Source organism: Lissotriton helveticus, chromosome 8 (assembly GCF_964261635.1).
Source record: "Lissotriton helveticus chromosome 8, aLisHel1.1, whole genome shotgun sequence".
Classification (NCBI taxonomy): domain Eukaryota; kingdom Metazoa; phylum Chordata; class Amphibia; order Caudata; family Salamandridae; genus Lissotriton; species Lissotriton helveticus.
This window is the reverse complement of record NC_136069.1, coordinates 1,190,442,418-1,190,459,713: the sequence shown is the minus strand read 5'-3', so window position 1 is coordinate 1,190,459,713 and position 17,296 is coordinate 1,190,442,418. Positions and strand designations below refer to the sequence as shown.

Sequence of the window (17,296 nt, the reverse complement as noted above, 5' to 3'; positions counted from 1 at the left end):
CTTTCAGGCCAGCAGCACTCTGGCAGAAAGGTGTGTTTAGCTGTCTGCCTGGCCCTGATTTCTCAGGACTGGAGAGTGCTGTTCCAGTTAATAGACTGTGGCGTAACAAAGCGTGAGTGGGCCACCCTGCAAGATATGCTGCAGGGGCACCCTCACATGCGGGGCCTTTGTCATGCCCCTGGTTGTTATGAGTAGCATACGCATCTGCCAAGCAAATGATGGCAACAGGTACCAACGTTAAGTCTAACGCTGCACCAAACCCCACATCCTTATATAGGATTATTTTTTGTGTTAAATGTTTTGTGATTAGAGGAGCACTTTTCTGCATGCTATTTATTTATAATTGGCCACTTCTAAAGCGCTATATACAGGTAGGTACCTCAGCGCTCACTCTTCAAAGACCATTTCTGCAAATCACTAACCAGTCCTATAAAATCACAGGAGCCTTGTAGTGGAAAGGCCAGGTGTCTAGTAGCTCTCTAGTCTAAATCTCAGCACAGAGTGTTCTCTTCTTAGATTCTAGAGCATTGCTGCAACTACTGAAAAGCATCTTTCCCCATAAGGTTCCCTGAAACTTGGGGGGCGGAGCTAGCCGGCGTTCATGGTGGACGCGTGAGTGCGGAGCTCTGCGCTAGCGCCACCTAATATCCGACCAATATCCTTCCACAGCGGCGAAACCTGTGAAATTCCGGCCGGGGCTGCCTCCCCTACCCCCTGCGGACCCCTGGCGTGACTTTTGAAGGGCTGCGTGCACCGGTTCCCCCGGCGCCGTCGCCGACCGAAGAGCCGCGGACCAGGCCGGGATCCCCGCTCTGTCCTGAACGGCGAGGCCGCGCTGCGTCACTCGACGTGCGGCCCCGGCTAGAGGAAGCCCTGCTGTGGTGCGGGCGGCGTGGCCGGCGGGAGCTGCAGCCCATCCTGTGTTCCGCGCTCAGCTCGGCGGACCATTGCTGCGACCCCTGCACCCCTGGAGAGGAGCGGAGACGCCGAGTGAGAGCCGGCAGCGACACGGCCCGGCTGGGACCACACACGAGGCGCTCCCACGGGCGCCATTGTATGCTGCGGAGGGGCCCCGCCTGACGGCCTAACACCTGGTAGGAGCCTCGCGGAGCCTAGCGCTCTTGGGCACTGCACCCCCGAGCTGACTGGGGGTGTCCTGACATTGAGGCACCCGGAGGGGGACAGCAAGAGGCGTGTGCCTACCCTGACCTGAGGCATTACTGGGCACGCAGGACTACCCGCGATAGTGGACTGACCGCGTGGCCTCCGGTGCCGGTCTGTGCACGTGGTCAGCTCCCGCATTGTCCCGCATTGTCCAATTGGGACCCAATTGCAACTGTAAGGTCTGGCCTCCCTATCAGCAGGAACGATGGGCAAGGGCGATAGGACGCAAACGAAACTCACGTTTGACCAGAGGAGACAGAAGGCGCTGGACCCACCGGCGGCCCAGTCCCCGGGTGCAACTGCGGACACGAACACCGCACTGTGCACAGAAATAAGAGGTATGCTCAACACGATGGAGAAGGGCCTACAGGATGGCATGACGGCCATCGGCACCAAGATTGACGCCCTGGCGTATCGAATGGATCGCATGACGGAGAGGGTGGATAAGCATGCGGAGAGGCTGGACATGGCGGAGCGCAGGCTGACGGAGGCGGAGGAGGCGCAGACAACGTGGGACGCTGACCGCAAACAGTTTGGGAGGCTACTTCAGGTGATACAAGATAAGTCGGAGGACTTAGAGGCTCGCTCCAGGCGATCCAACATACGCGTCACGGGCGTGGCGGAGTCGACCCAGACAGGGAAAATGGAGCTATTTATCGAGAAACTACTTAAAACTCTGTTGGGGGACGACACCTTCTCTCCCATGTTCATAGTGGAGCGAGCCCACCGTACCCTGGGCCCGAGGCCCCCTCCGGGGGCGAACCCTCGGCCGATAATAGCGAAACTCCTCAACTACAGGGACAGGGATGCTGCCCTCCGCGCTGCTCGAGAGAAGGGGGAGTTGCAGTACGAGGGAATGAACATTTCGCTTTACCCTGACTTCACCGCCAAGGTACAGGAGGAGAGACGGAGATTCGTCCCCTACAAGCAGCAGCTCAGAGACCTGGGCCTGGACTATGCCATGTTGTATCCGGCACGGCTGCGCATCAACAGGCAGGGCCACTCACATTTCTTCACCGACCCGAAGGAGCTGCAAAAATCCCTGAAGCAGTGGATTAAGGAGCATAAGGAGAGCCGGATGGCGCCTCCGGAGGAGGGCGCTGACAACGAGGATATGGATGAGCAGGACTAGGGTGACGGAGGGGCGCAGTGGTCTCTCCTGAGGACCTGGACACTTGAGGCCTTGCCACGGCCGCAGACTCTTGGCCCGGGGGATGCCCAACCTGGGCTCTCCACTGCAGTGAGCGGACATCTGGATATGGCACCACGGGTGAGATCTGTACGAGCCACACGGGTTTAGGTACTGGGCGGCACTCTCTGGGACTCAACTAGCCTGCCTGGGGGTGGCGTTGATAACGGCCCACGACAGGGAGGGTTCGATGGGGTCTGGGGGGGGGGGGGCGGTAAGGCGGGTACGATATTGCTCTTGTTACTTCATAGCTGCACTGGCAAATGGGGGCGCTGGCGTAGGGGCGGCCAAAAGACATTGCGCAGAAGCGACGACCGGACGTTGGTCGATTGAGACATTGAGCGTGCTACCTCTGCCCTGGCGCTCATAGTGCTTGCGGCTCTACTTGAGACTGCTTGGGGAAGTTTGAAGATGGGTGGGGGGGGTGAATGTAGGGAATTCGGTCATACCAGGTTGGGGTTGGTTGACTGTGGGCGGTGGGGGGCGATGGGGGTTCTGAGTTCGGGGAAGTTTGGGATGTTTGGGGAAAGGTCCGACATGTGCTCTACGATGTTTTGTACTACAGGATGGGTGGGCGTCTGCTGTCACTGGTGCGGGGGGGTCCTTGTCGCGGCACTACAGTTGTTGTTCTCCTCCATTGTTAATGGCTGACACACCACTGGCAGACTCACTGGGCGATACCGAGTCCCTCAGGGCTCTTACATGGAATGTGAGGGGTTTGAATGATTATAGGAAACTCCGTAAGGTGCTACACTATCTCCAGAGGCACCACATAGATCTAGCGCTGCTGCAGGAAACGCATCTGCCCAACACCAGTAAGATGCTAATGCACAGGGGGATCCAGGGTCACTCCACTTATGCAGGCTTCACCACCCATGCCAGAGGGGTCCTCACCTGGGTCAATCCGAAGTCCAAGCTATCCCTCACCCTGGTAAAGGCGGACCCGGAGGGGAGGTTTTTGTTAAGCAAGTGCACGGGCAAGGGACTTAACCTGCTGGTCATGAATGTCTATGGCCCGAACTATGACTCCCCTGAATTTTATACAACGGTTGCGGCCCATTGTACTGAATGGGCCGCTGGCACTATGATCTGGGGTGGGGACTTTAATTTCACCTTTAGCCCTGAGCTGGATAGGTCTGCGGGCCCTGCCAGGCGCCCGGCGGCGGCTGCGCAGTGCATGCAGGCAGAAATGCTGAGACTGGGTCTGGTAGATGTGTGGAGGGGTAGGAATAGCGCTAAGGGGGGGTACACACATTACTCAGCTTACCACAATATCCATACCAGGATTGACTGCTGGCTGGCTTCACACTGTCTGTTCGCTATGGTCAGGGGCTGCAGTGTGCTTCCCCGCACTCTGTCGGACCACTCACCAGTGCTGTTGGCGTTGCGTACTCCCCAGCAGAGAATCCCGCCATTTACGTGGCGATTTCCACCCTACTCGCTGCTGGATGAGGCTTTCGGGGCTGACCTGGGGGAGGACATAGACACCTTTTTCGACACCAATCTGGGATCAGTGGACAGCTTTGGGACGGTTTGGGAGTCATTTAAGGTGTATGTGCGGGGGGTGGTCATGGCGAAACACTCAGGGGTGCTAAAGGCAATTAGAAACAGGCTGAAATTCCTAGAGGGGCAGATAGCGGACTACGAACGCCGCCAGCTGCTTGACCCGACCCTGCCTGGTGATGAGACCCTGCAAGACCTTTTGAGTGAGTTCCACGAGGAAGCTGACAGAGAAGTGCGACATTTAGGGAAATACGCGACTGCGCGCGCGTATGGCGAAGGGGACCGCCCGGGGGCACTGCTTGCCAGGATTATGAAAGGCACTAGGCGCAAACAGGTCATCGCGGAACTGCGTACCCCGGGGGGGGAGACGCTCACGGAGGAGGCACGCATTTTGGCGGAATTCAGGAGATTTTATGAGGAGCTCTACACCACTAAAATCTCCGGGGTCGAGGACCACATTGACAACTACCTCGACTATATCAGGATGCCATTCCTTGAGAATTGGCAGAGGGAATTTCTGATGGCCCCCGTACAACGTGAGGAGATATCAGATGCACTGGCTACCATGAGAGCGGATAGCGCCCCCGGGATAGATGGTCTGACGGTGGCCTTTTACAAGGCGTATAAGGATAAGTTGCTGCCCCACCTCTCCACCCTCTTTGCTGAAATCTGCGAGAACGGCGCTATGCCGCACTCCATGCGCGAGGCAATGATTGTCACCATACTCAAACCTGGTAAGCCCAGCGACCAGCCAGGTTCGTACCGCCCACTGTCCCTTCTTAATGTTGACGCTAAGCTCTATGCAAAGGTGCTGGCTACCAGGCTGGCGCTAGTGGCGCCGGGGTTGGTAGCCCCGGAACAGGCTGGGTTTATCCCGGCCCGGAATCTCACCTACAATATCCGTACGGTCATGGGAGCCATGCAGCATACTCGGCAGGACGCTAGGGCCATTGCGGTCTTTCTTGACATGGAGAAGGCCTTTGACTCTGTGGAGTGGCCCTTCATGCGCAAGGTGCTGCAAAAGCTGGGGCTAGGAGGACCTTTCCTCCAACTGCTGGGCGCCCTTTATCACGAGCCCACGGCCAGAGTTAGATTGGGTGATGCTGTCTCGGAGCCGATCTCCATCACCAGGGGCACAAGACAGGGATGCCCCCTTTCCCCGCTACTCTACGCCCTTGTGGCAGAGCCACTGGCGTGTGCGATTCGGGAATACCACTCGTATGAAGCCATCAACTACCCTACCTACAAATTGGGCATTTCCACTTATGCGGATGACACCCTGCTTTATGTCAGGGACCCGGCCAACAACCTCGCGTCGGTGCTGAGGGAAGTGGTGCGATTCGGCGCGCTCTCCGGACTGAAGGTTAACTGGGCGAAATCAGTCGCTTTCCCACTAACCCCAGTCACGGTCCCCTTTGAGATGGACTACCCGCTCCAATGGTCCACTGATCCGATACGGTATCTAGGTATCATGCTCCACACGGACCCTGAAGTTATGCTGAGGGAAAACTACGGGGTTGCTTACAGCAAACTAGCGGATGACGTGGAGCTTTGGATTAAACTCCCGTTATCCCTGATGGGGAGAATCGCCTTAATGAAAATGGTCGTTCTCCCAAGGTTTCTGTTCCTGTTCAATAATCTCCCGATCGTGCTCTCGAAAGCCTTCTTTGCAACCCTGAACAAACTCTTGGTGCGACTAGCGTGGGCCGGGAAACAACCTAGGGTGCAGTGGAAGGTACTGCAATTACCGTATGAGCAGGGGGGCTTAGCTGCCCCAGACCTGGAACGCTACTACCGGATAGCGCAGGCCTCCCACCTCCACACCTGGATACATGGCAGCCGTGATGTTCCGCACGTGATACTGGAGCGGCTGTTTGCGGACCCTACTCCGCTTCCTGCTACCATTTGTGGCCCGCAAGACCGCAGAGTTGGCGTACTAGACTCCCTCCTGTCTACCAACCATGCATGGCATTCTATTCTGCAGAGGCAACATAAAGTACTAATGTACGCTCCCAACATGCCTATACAATGGGCACTCTGGCTACCAACCTTGGCGGAACCGGGGGTCCATAGGGCCCTTCACGCATTGGGTGCTCTTACTTTGGGGGACCTATTTGAGCATGGACTGGTGAAGACGTGGGCACAGATCTCACATCGGAGGGAGAACCCCACACTGCTCCAACGCTTTCAGTATCATCGGGTCCGTAGCGCCCTGCTGGAGCTGCTAGGCCCTGATATGGAGGAACCCCCTGCGGTCCCGGAACTGGTGTATATCATTGACGCCGTCTCACCAAAGAAGCTCATTACTAGATTATACAGGATAGGACACGAGCACACGGCCCTGCTCTACACGAGGGCGAGACTGGCCTGGCAGGTGGACTTGGATACACACGTCGATGACAGCATGTGGGCCTACTGCTGTGCGGCCACCAGGCGCCTTTCCCTGAACGGGAGGCACCGGTTGATCCACTTTAAGTTCTTACAAAGGGTATACCACACGCCGGAGAGGCTCCATAGGTTCGGCCTCCGTGACACCCCACACTGCGAGAGGTGCCGGGCTCGGGTTGCGGACTTCCTGCACATGGCCTGGAGCTGCCCGGGAGTCCAGAGGTATTGGGCCAGCGTGTTCGCTGAATTGAGCGCCATAGTGGAATTGGACCTAGCTATGGACCCAGCCCTTGCTCTACTGGGTTACACAAAATCGATCCCAGTCGCGGTTCGGAAACTGGTGAGCGTGGGACTGCTCCTAGCAAAGAGGGTGGTCGCATTATGCTGGATGAGGGGGCCATTGCCTACGCTCAAGCGCTGGGTTAGCGACATGAAATACTGCAATACGCAATCGGACACATACAGTGAGCTCCTACCGCCCGGGGGTCGCCCCAAGAACTACTGGGGGCTGTACCAGACCTACTTGTCCTCCAGGCTAGACGGGGAAGTCTCGGGGGAGGGGGAGGAGGGAGATAGAGGGAGTGACGTGCCAGAGCCATCGGATACACATGACTAGGGTGCTCCTCCGCATGACTAATGTGCTGTAATGGGGGGGATTCTCCATACTACTAGCAGTGAGAACAGGGGGGCGGCATTCCGGGCAGGGGGAGGGCAGCAGGCCGCACTAGCTACCACAGGTGATAGAGACAGCCACAGGCGACTCGGGGAGCACGAATGAGGGACCAGTTGAGGGGGGGGGGCGTTCAGAGGGTTGGGGCTGGTTGGGGGGGGGGGGGGGGGGGGAAATATAAAACTGTTTGCTTTGCCAATTTATTTGAATTGCACACTACTTTGCAGATGGTCCTAGCCCACGGAGGAGGCCCGTCCCCGGCGGACCTCCAACGAACTTTTACACTGGACTCTATGGTGTTAATGTGTCATGGTATTTGTACTTATTGTCGCATGGAGACCTGTTGCCGGCCCGGGATGGGTTGTAGGCAAGTGATTGCGTATACATTGTGCTGTGCTTTTTCATGATAAATATAATAAAAAAAAAAAAAAAAAAAAAAAGGTTCCCTGAAACTTGGGAACCGTAAATAACCAAGCTTGTTCCGGGCGCAGATAGCACTTGGGGGGGTATAGAACCTAGATTTGTGGGTAAGAGGGCTATGTCTACCGCCATATAATGCTTTATAAACTAAGCATATGAATTTCAAGTTAACCCTCTGAAAAACCTGAAGCCAATGATGTTTATTTAGGCACTATGAGAAGGACTTGTGTTTTTTTTATGTTTAGTATGAGTCACGTTGTGGCATTTTGTACTAATTCCAGTTTATTCAAGGCTTTTGCAGGATCCCCAGATATACAGCATTACTGTAATCAAACCTTATAGTCACAAAAGCATAGAAAATCTGTATTATTTGCTGGATGTTGAACAGAAACCTAACCCGTTTTAGTATTCGTAATTGAAAAAAACAGTTTTTAGTCAGTGAGCGAATCTATTTATACACTGGAAGGTCAAAATTAAATTTGATTACAAGATTCTTTATCAAATGTGCTGGGGGAGACCCTGATTCAAAGAGACGACTTCCATGCTATTCACAGAGGAAGTGGTCCCAACATTTCTATCTGCTTTCCCTACTATTCCTATAGTCCAAATCTTGTCTCATGTTTTGTAAACACTGAACTAAAATGGTACGGTAGCTCAGTGAGTTGAGTGTGCATTGCTGAGCGCTGTGTGGCCTGTAAATTGCTGGATAAAAGCAAGGAAACTTAATTAAGAGTTTCATCCCTCTAAAGTTCTTAAAGGTAGTGGCATTTTAAATGGATAACACTATGTTCTGTGTAAAAGTGCAGAAGAATTAGAAGACTGGCATACTGCTTTGTGATAATTGGAAAGGAATGTCTTTGTATGGTAATACATGCATATGTATGTCCTTCCGAGCATACACCTGACGTACCAACATAGCAGAGTTAAAAGCAAGTTGGAAAATTGTAAGATAATAGTTTCTGACTAGAGAGGGGGTCCTTCCGCCTAAATTCTTTTGATGGGGGGTCTCGACATCAAAAAGTTTGAAGACCACTTCTCTAGATGAAGGCTTCTGCCATTTTGACATCCCTCGTCTGCTGGTCGGTCTCTGTGGGGTCGGTGTCCTGATTGTACCCCCAACACGTCTTGGCTGCTGCAAGGGGTCTGGTACCTTGGGTATTGGTGCTGGAGGGTTTCCTGGCGGGTCTAGAGTCTCGTTATTTGCTGGGGAGATGAGGCTGTCCTGTGGGAGCACAGAACACCTCCTCCTGGGTGGCTGCTGCATCGGTGAGGCTGGGGGGACAGCAGTTTGGTAAACCAGAGCTTGCATTTCGGTGCCTACAGGATGCAGGGATGTAACTCAGCTCTTCCATGGAAGATGCTGGCTTTTTTCGAAGTGCTGGCAGCCCTCCCTGGCTTTTGGAGCCTGAACAGCTGCAGGATGAGCCATCTTTATCGCAATGGTCGGGGACAGCAAGCAGGCCTGCAGGGTTGGCGCCAAGTTAGTTGCTGCTCCTCAGTTCTTGCTTCTTGCGGCTCCTCTTTGTCCTCCTTCTTTAGTCTGTTGATTCTGATTTCCTGGTGCTAGGGGCTTCCCTAATTACTAGATTTAGGTAAGGAGTGAAGGGTAGTAGCCAATGGGCTACTTACCCTTGTGGTCATTACACTCCCTATATGACCACTTCTTTCGTTGGTCACATCAGGTATCCCACCTTAGAGGTGTGACTTGCCTTGTACTGCACCACGCCTCTCTGCATGTCTAAGTTCCCACCTGTTCTGGTGCCAAATGCACCTCAGGGCAGCGGGTGGCATCTCCCGGGTCTGGGGAAGCCAGGTTCACATATAAAAGACGACAAGGGCTTAGAAGTCCCTGATCTGCTCAATAACTAGCCATCCCACTGGAGGAGATTTTAACACTTTCCTATGGAGCAGGCATTGTTTCTGGTTACAGAGCGGGGGCTGTCACCTGCGCAGGGTCAAAAACCTGTGTGTGGTGGAGGCTGGTCTACACCAGTCAGCCAGCCTACTAAAGGCTAGTGGGTCTCAGGGTACACCTGTAAAGTGCCCCCCTGGGGGCATGGTATAATGAATCTGCTACTGTAATCCGTATAGTTTTATTTATCCAATGTGTTTGATACCAAACCCCATAGTTGTCAATTAAGCTGTTACATAACTGGGTAAATCGTTATGACCAGTGCCCAGTACATACCTTAAGATTGCTTCCCTGTTCTCTTGCACTATCTAGCAGTTGAACTAGGCATTTCATGTTCATATTGGCTTATGCAGCTATGTCCTCACATAGGCTATAAAGTTAGGCAGTAAGGCCTGCTGTAGGGGTGACTTGTATATACCATATGCACTGACTTAGGCATGGCACACCGGGGTGTGTGCCATGTCGTGTTTTCACCATGGTTTGCACCATGTCACATAGCTTGCAATGGCAGTCTGCATGCAATTTGTATGGGGCTCACTTAGGGTGGCATAAGACATGCAGCCCTTGTGGACCTTCTGTGGTACCCATGCTCTATGTACCAGGGGTACCATTTACTAGTGACTTACAGATGTGCCACAGTGTATTCCGAATTGTATCTCAATTGTATTTTTGATCTTGTTTTAGGGACAGAGTATTGGCACTGGGGCCTGGTTAGCAGGCTTCCAGTGCACTACAAGTCTAAAACATCAGTATTGGTGAGCAAAAAGAGGGTGTGACCATGACACAAAGGGGCACTTTCCTACAGAAGGCCATTACAGAAGTGCTTATTCTAGCCTTTTATCCCAGTCTTAGGAAAATAGCAGCTTCCATAGACCTATTTCTAGACAGAAGCTTGTCTTTAACTGTGCAGCAGTGCTACTACTGAAGTCTAGACACATTTAGGATACTGTTTCAAAAGGACCCATTATTTATCTAAAACATCAGCCACAGGCAGAAAGCCAGGACCAATCTTGTTTGGGTGCTAGATTAGAAATCTGAATGTACGCCAGTAAAACTAGAGCACATCTAGTAGATTTCTTTCCAGATGTTTCAAAAAAGAGGGAAGAGCAGTCGCGTAATTCTCTGGGGATTTGCATTTGTATTTCAGTCAGAAGGCAGCAAAGGATACACTGGGGGGGGGGGGGGGGGGTCATAGTCCAAGTGATCTGCTCCAATGACGGGGAAACAGGAATGACCATAGGCAGTGCTTCGAGCTTTTTGAACTGTATGCTTTCATAATGTACTGGATCTCTGTGCACAACACACTCAGCCCAAGCACACAGCTTCCTCTCTCAGGAGGCAGAAAAGTACTACTGTTGTAGGATATTAAGAGTTGTTTGACTGAATGAGTGGGATTCTTCTTTTTTCTTGATTTGCTTGGGATGTTGCGAGCTGCAGGTTCTATGATGCTGCATCAAAGTGGGATCCACTCTTTAGTCTGCCAAGGGGCAGAATGTTTTTTATGTGTTGACAAAGTGTGTGAGGTTTCATAAAATAAACATTTATTTGTCTGGACTATTGTAGAAATGTGTGCTGCTTTGTTTTTCCAGATATATCTCCACCTACCTGAATGTACAGGAAAGAGATCCTAAAGCCCATAAATTCCTTGGTCATCTGTATGAAATTGAGGAGAACATACACAAAGCTGTGGGATGCTACAAGGTAGGAAACCAACTGAGACCGTGGTAGAAATATTTCTGTTATTCTAAAGTACAGCCATTTTTAATTTATTGCGCTCAAAGCATGAGTAGGTGTATTTAGACTGGCAGATGGCCGTGTACTATTACAGTCAAGTTTTCTAGTCTGTTTAGAACCGACGTCCACCACATTTTTAAGTGTCCTAAATGTCTACGCTTTCTCCCTCCCTACTTTCATGCGAATCTTGTCATTTTCCTCTGTTTTATTTTGAATGCAAAAAAAAATCTGGAACTTCTTAAAATGTTTGTTTGCTCCAGTTAAGTCCTTCCTTTTCAGGGCCTGGTGAATGTTATTTATTTGATCTCCAGTTGAAACTTGTGACACTATTCAGCCCCTTGTCCTTCAGCAAGGGGGTGCGGTGTCAGGAACTGACCTCTCACTTCATTTTTCCGCAAGAGGGGGATGGACCACGTAATTGTGCAGCTATGCAGTTCTGTCTTCAGCTCAAGGAAGGAAGGGAAGCTGTCATCCGAAATTGATGGCAGCACTGTAAAACTAAGCTAGGTTGACTATTTAAAAAAAAATTCTTTTTTAACTTTTCTTTATTGAGATTTTGTAATGTATATCCTTACATTAGTATAGCAGTTGAGATACATGGTACAAAATCTCAAAACTGAACGTCAATAACATCCAAATTAACCCAAACGACAATATAAAAAGGGAAGAAATTGGTACAGAGTGCTTCCTTATTGTTGAGGACGAGCATCCCAGTAAAACAATATGTTCAGTCCGTCAGTTATTGATCCTTAATTTGTTGAATTGATGTTATATAACGAGCAACTCAAATGATAGTTAGCCCAAAAGAGGAAAGGTGACTAAGAAATATATCAGAGCCCAGAGAGGCCCCCCCCGCATGAGCCTCTTCACAGTTCCAAAGACAACCCTTTTTATGGCACAAGTATGGCTCCCCTAGCATTTCCCACAAGTCAGCGCCAACTATAGCAAAGGATACTTTTTGACAGTGCATCATCTCCCAAACTAAGCAAGGTTGGCTATAAACATTTATAAACTGTGGCCAGGCCAGGTCCTGTGTAGGTGAGCACTAGGGTGAGGTAGGAAAGAACTTGTGAAATGTAAAAGTTACATTGGGAAAGCCCATTTGGAGGGACGGATTTAAAATAAAATGCATGTTTGTAAATGAACTTCTGCAAATGCCTACTAGTTTGTCAGATAAACCTGATCTTGTGTATTTCCATGTGGCCTTAGCATATATGCTGTCTATCTATCTGCCATGTAACACTTGATCTCCTGCCATTCTATGATGTATTTGGCTTCTCTGTCACACTTTGTTCTACTGACTTAGAAATTTCAATAAAGAGATTCTGAGTAAACAGATGCACTACTTAAATACTGAATTTTTTTATCTTTGTTTTACAAAGGGGAGTTGCACATCTTGTGATTTTTAGGTCTTGCTGAGCCAGCGCATGCGCTGCCCTATGACACGTTTAGTTAGTGGCTTTTTAAAGTGCTACCACAAGCTTTGGCTAGCCTAGCGCTTGCGGTCACGTGAGCTCGCGCGCAAACGCCAGCTTTCAGCGCCCAATCAGGCCATCTGGCTTTCCTCTCACTTGATTGCTTTCTCAACGCTCCTCCGCCGCGTCTCATGTTAATTGCAAACATATGTGCAAACGCGCTGCTTTCACTTTCACTCGGGCGCACACCACTTTTGAAGCCAGGCTTGCCTTGTTTATTTTCCATTGGCTTCCGTCTTGATGATTTTCAATGTATGTGTTGTGAGGTTTTGTTGCAGTGTGTGTTTAGAATTCTGATCATTGGATTGTACGTGCCTTTGGTGTGGGATTTCCTCCCTGCGCATGAAGGTGAGTGCCAAGCAGCTTTTTTTATCTTGGGATCAGTGATTCAGCCGTTGACAGCGCTAGACCGGGGCATCCCCATTACGAAGCCGAGCCCTCTAATGCTGCTCACAGGGCTGTTCTAACACCCCCGGACTGGAGTCCTTTTACCAGCCGTGCCTGAATGTCTCACGCCGCCCCCGTGGAGACCAGGAAGTTCACCTGGGCGCTGAGTAAACCGGGAACCACGGCCGAACTGCTGCAGAGCATGTCCGAGGTGGTGCAGAGCTCAGTGCTGCTGGTGAGTGCACTCCTCTCAGAAATGCCCATTAGCTTCAGCGCACCAATAGAGTATCTAATTTAGTACTCTTGCTTTGAAATGGAGACTAGGATTTCTTGCATTGAGCATGAGCTGCTCGAGCTTCTCTCCCCCCCCCCCCCCCAAAAAAGGCAATGCCATTGAGCCTAGATTGCCTCCCAACAGACCTCTTACCTTGTCCATTGACTATGCACTTGTACAATGTATGAAATCATGTATCCACAAAAACTCTTGTCCCCTGTAAGCATGGAATGTGCCTACATTGCCACAGCTTGCCTCAACACATGCCTAAACTATCATTTCCATAACTCGCTTACTAAATATATATTGTCTTTCGGATCTATGCATGGACTGCCCTTCTGTAACGTGCTTGCTTTGTACATGGACTCCCACCCCTTGCAGTTGTTCATTTATTGACACCACCTTCTTTGCACGGACGGCCCCCTGCAACCACTCGCGAGGTACATAGACTGTACCACACACTGACAGTGCCTTCTCACAACCACCTGAGTTGTGTGTTGACTCCTTTCTTCCACCCCTTCGTCATTCACTGTGCTTAAACGTACCTCTTCCTCGATTTGCTATGTGAATTGACTTCTCTCACCACACTCTCATATGACAGTGCTGAGTGCCCAATGTTATGCACTGTGCATTCATTGTCTTGCTTAGTGAAGCATGCATGGCCTTTTGTTAGTGGTACTGTTATATTCATGTTCAAAGTATTTATTTTCCAAGATACAGATTGTTATTGCTGGTATATGATAAATATGATTTTTTTATTTTAATATCATGACTGCATATTGTCAATTTTCTTTTTTTCAAGAACAGTGATGGGACATAGCATGGTAGCAGCAATACCAGGTTAATACTTTGTGTTGTCAGTAACTCCTGCCACTTGTTTCGCTAGCAAACTTAGATGGCTATAGTTACTAACATGACTCCTAAAAAAAAAAGGAGCATCTGCCAACCTCAGGGGTTAACTTAATGTCTGCTATCTTTCCAAGACCTCATTTTACAAGGTTATTTGTTGTTGCTAATGATGTCTGTTGGTGCACCCTCTAGCAATAGTATCGGATCCTAATGCTCTCCAAGACTACCTAATTTGTGGTTACTAGTGTGTTTCGCAACAACTCTGGCAAAATACATGCAGGAAAGAGAAACAGGCAGTCATGTTCAGAAATGAACTTGGCTACAATGGCTTTCGGCATAGGTAGGGAAAGTCAATAATTGCATTTTGCCCTTCTAGTGATGGGAGATGATTGTTTTAAATGTTTTCAAATTACAGGATAGAATGGTGGGCTCTGGTGATTTAAAGGAAGTGCTTTGCAATGGGGGTGGGAAAAAGGAGGAAGAAAGCCGAGATGTTTGCTAAAACTGCAACAAAACAAACAAGTAATGGCATAGCCAATATGTCTCTCTTTTGGGACCTTATACGTATTTAGTTATGCAGCACAATATCCTTTTTTTTTTTTTGTTAAATATTTTTTTATTGCAGACTTATATATTGTACAACCATTCCGTGCAAGATTCCGGCTGCCGGCATTAGCAACCCATAGGTTTCAAAAGAAAGCATCACACGGCCATTTAGCCCACACCCCGGAGGTCGAGCAGCATCAGTCAGACAAGTGCTAGATGCTTAAAAACAAAGAAAAACAGTTGTAACCGTTCAGTAGGAAGTCCTTATAGCTGCTTTTCTGTTTCTCCCGTCCACCCACCGCCCATATACAAAAGAGAAATGTTTAACATGTAACAGCAAAACAGGTCCCCCCCACAATTGGCATCACTAAGAAAACGTGTATACAGTTCGTTCACCTCAGTACGGCCCACTCAGGTACAGACATCACAGTTGTAAGCAAACCTCTGGGAGGCAAAGTAAATCACATTAATAACAGGGAACATAAGCGTGTTGCAGGCCGGGCGCTACTCCAAGGCAATTCCTCCCTCCCCGCGTCCTGCATAGTCCCCCTCAGATCCCGACTCCTCAGGGGTAAATAGTTCAGCACTGGTGGCATCCGAGTCCCCGTTGGACGACCCCATAGCACACATCACTCTCCATGCAAGCAAGTCCTACTGTAACTTCTCATCCCTGCGCGTGCGCTGCATGTGTGTCTCCTCAGCCAAGGACCACTCCCTGACATCCCGAAGCCACATTGACATCTCAGGGGCCCTTTGTCCCATCCAGGTGATAGCTACCCGTCGCCTCGCCAACACCAGTAACAACTGCAACATCTTATAGGATAAGTTTCTCTTCCTGGGTTTGGGGACCAGGGCCAATAAACAGTGAAGAGGGGTCAAGTCAATTCGGACGTCCGTGACACTCCGAATGTGTTCCACTACCGCCCTCCAGAAGTCCCCGCCCAGCGGGCACTCCCAGGCCAGATGCAGAAATCTGGCTCCCTCCATCCCACATCTAGGGCAGTTGTCCCGTCTGTCTTCAGAAATACGCCGCAGGGAGACCGGGGTCATGTAAGTGCGATGTACAAATTTGAAATGGATCAGCTTAAATCGCGCATTGCACGACACTTTACGAGTTAGAGTTCCTATACGTTTGCGCTGCCCTTGCTCCAAGGCCACCCCCAAGTCTGCCTCCCAGGACGGTGAGCCCGGCGGGGTGGAGTCCCGCCACATGGCCGAGTACAACAATGTGATCAGCCGTCTTCCTCTGCCACAGGAAAGAAGGATGTTGAGGGTGTGGGACAACGGGGGCGCCTTTGGGAACTGTGGCCAGGTCACCCTCGCCATCTCCGGGAGTCCCCTGTGGTGCAGGCATTGCCCCCCATGCAGTTCGAAGGCCTCCGTAGCTTGTTCGAAGGACACAAAGGAGTCGTCCGGGTAAAGGTCCGCCAAAGTCTCGCAGCCGCCTTCCCGCCATTCCCGGAAGGACATATGTTCCTCCATAAGTGTCACGGGGGCCAAAATCCACACCGGTAACTCCCTGTGGAAGGGGTAACGGGGTTACCCAATGCACTCTTTGACAGTAAAACATTTGTTATGTAACAAATAACGGATCAGTACAAAAGACAAAGCGACAGAAGGTTCTAGGAATCTCCAGAAGGAGAGTTGTCCGTTGGAGTCCTTTATTGTGTCAAACAGCCAGCCGACACGTGTTTCATCGCTATTGTGAATCTTCAGGGCTAAAAGGCTGTATCAAAAACAGAAGGTCGCACAGCTGGTGATAATTCCGACCCAGCCGGGCCGGTGACCATCAATGGTGAAAATGTAAGAAACTGGTCTCCACACACAAGTGAGGTAAACGTGTGGTGAATCTTCATTTGTCTTTTAAAACTGTTGAAAATCCGAGTGGTTTCTTAGTCGTGTTCTCAAACCAAAAAGAGAGCGTTTAGTCAGACACAAGATAGCCTGCAGTCGGGTACAACTTCAGTCTGTTGAGAGGACGCCAAAACTCCTGTATCACTGTGTGCGGTATCAAGCGTGTACTCTCACGGGGCCGTGTTAACAGGAACCTCATCTGCTCCTCTTCCCCGCATCAGAGCCACTTGTAGCGCCCTCTCGTCTGCTCTGCCCGCTAGGAGTCTCATTTTCCAGTTGTCCGTGCCGGCGAACCATCTCGCAGCCGGCAGGAGCTGGGCTGCATAGTAAAACAGATCAAATCTCTGAGCCTCCAGGTCCCCCTCCTCCCAGCTCTGGACAACCGTGTGCAGGGCGACTCTGCTGCGCCTGCCTGCCCAAAGCAAGGAAGTGAGCAGCGTGTTGAGCGTGCGAAATATTCGCGGGGGGAGCAGGCACAAAGAATTTTGCAGGATGTATAGCATTCTTGGCAACATCACCATTTTAGCAACAGCTAGCAGTCCCATGAGGGAGAGTGGGAGCGTGTTCCAGAAGGACACAGACTGTTGCAGGGAGCGGAGCAACCGCTCGGCGTTGCGGGCGAGCAATTGGTCGTCGGACGAGGCCACCTGGATTCCCAGATATCGGAAGGCCTCCAATTCCCATCACCGCCCCAGGTGCGGGAGGCCCACTCGTGGATCCACATCACAACCCGCCAGGGGAAAGATCAGGGACTTCCCAGGATTGATACGCAGACCGGAGGCTGCACCAAAGTGGTCCAGAAGCTGCAGTAAAATGGGCAGCGACTCTGTCGGGGACGTTAAGTAAAACAGAGCGCCGTCAGCATACAGGGAAAACACATTCACGGTATCCCCCACCTTGATTCCCCACTGCACCATCTCCGTACGAACAG

General features: G+C 50.8%; 1 protein-coding gene across 2 annotated transcripts in view; it reads left to right on the top strand.

Moving 5' to 3' along the window:
- LOC144773229 (E3 SUMO-protein ligase RanBP2-like) overlaps positions 1 to 17,296 on the top strand; it is an 827,846-nt gene that overhangs the window by 99,580 nt on the left and 710,970 nt on the right. For both annotated transcript variants that reach the window (XM_078658128.1, XM_078658127.1), the window contains exon 3: positions 10,836 to 10,947. In XM_078658128.1, coding sequence (XP_078514254.1) covers positions 10,836 to 10,947 — 112 coding nt within the window. The remainder of the gene's footprint in view (positions 1 to 10,835; positions 10,948 to 17,296) is intronic.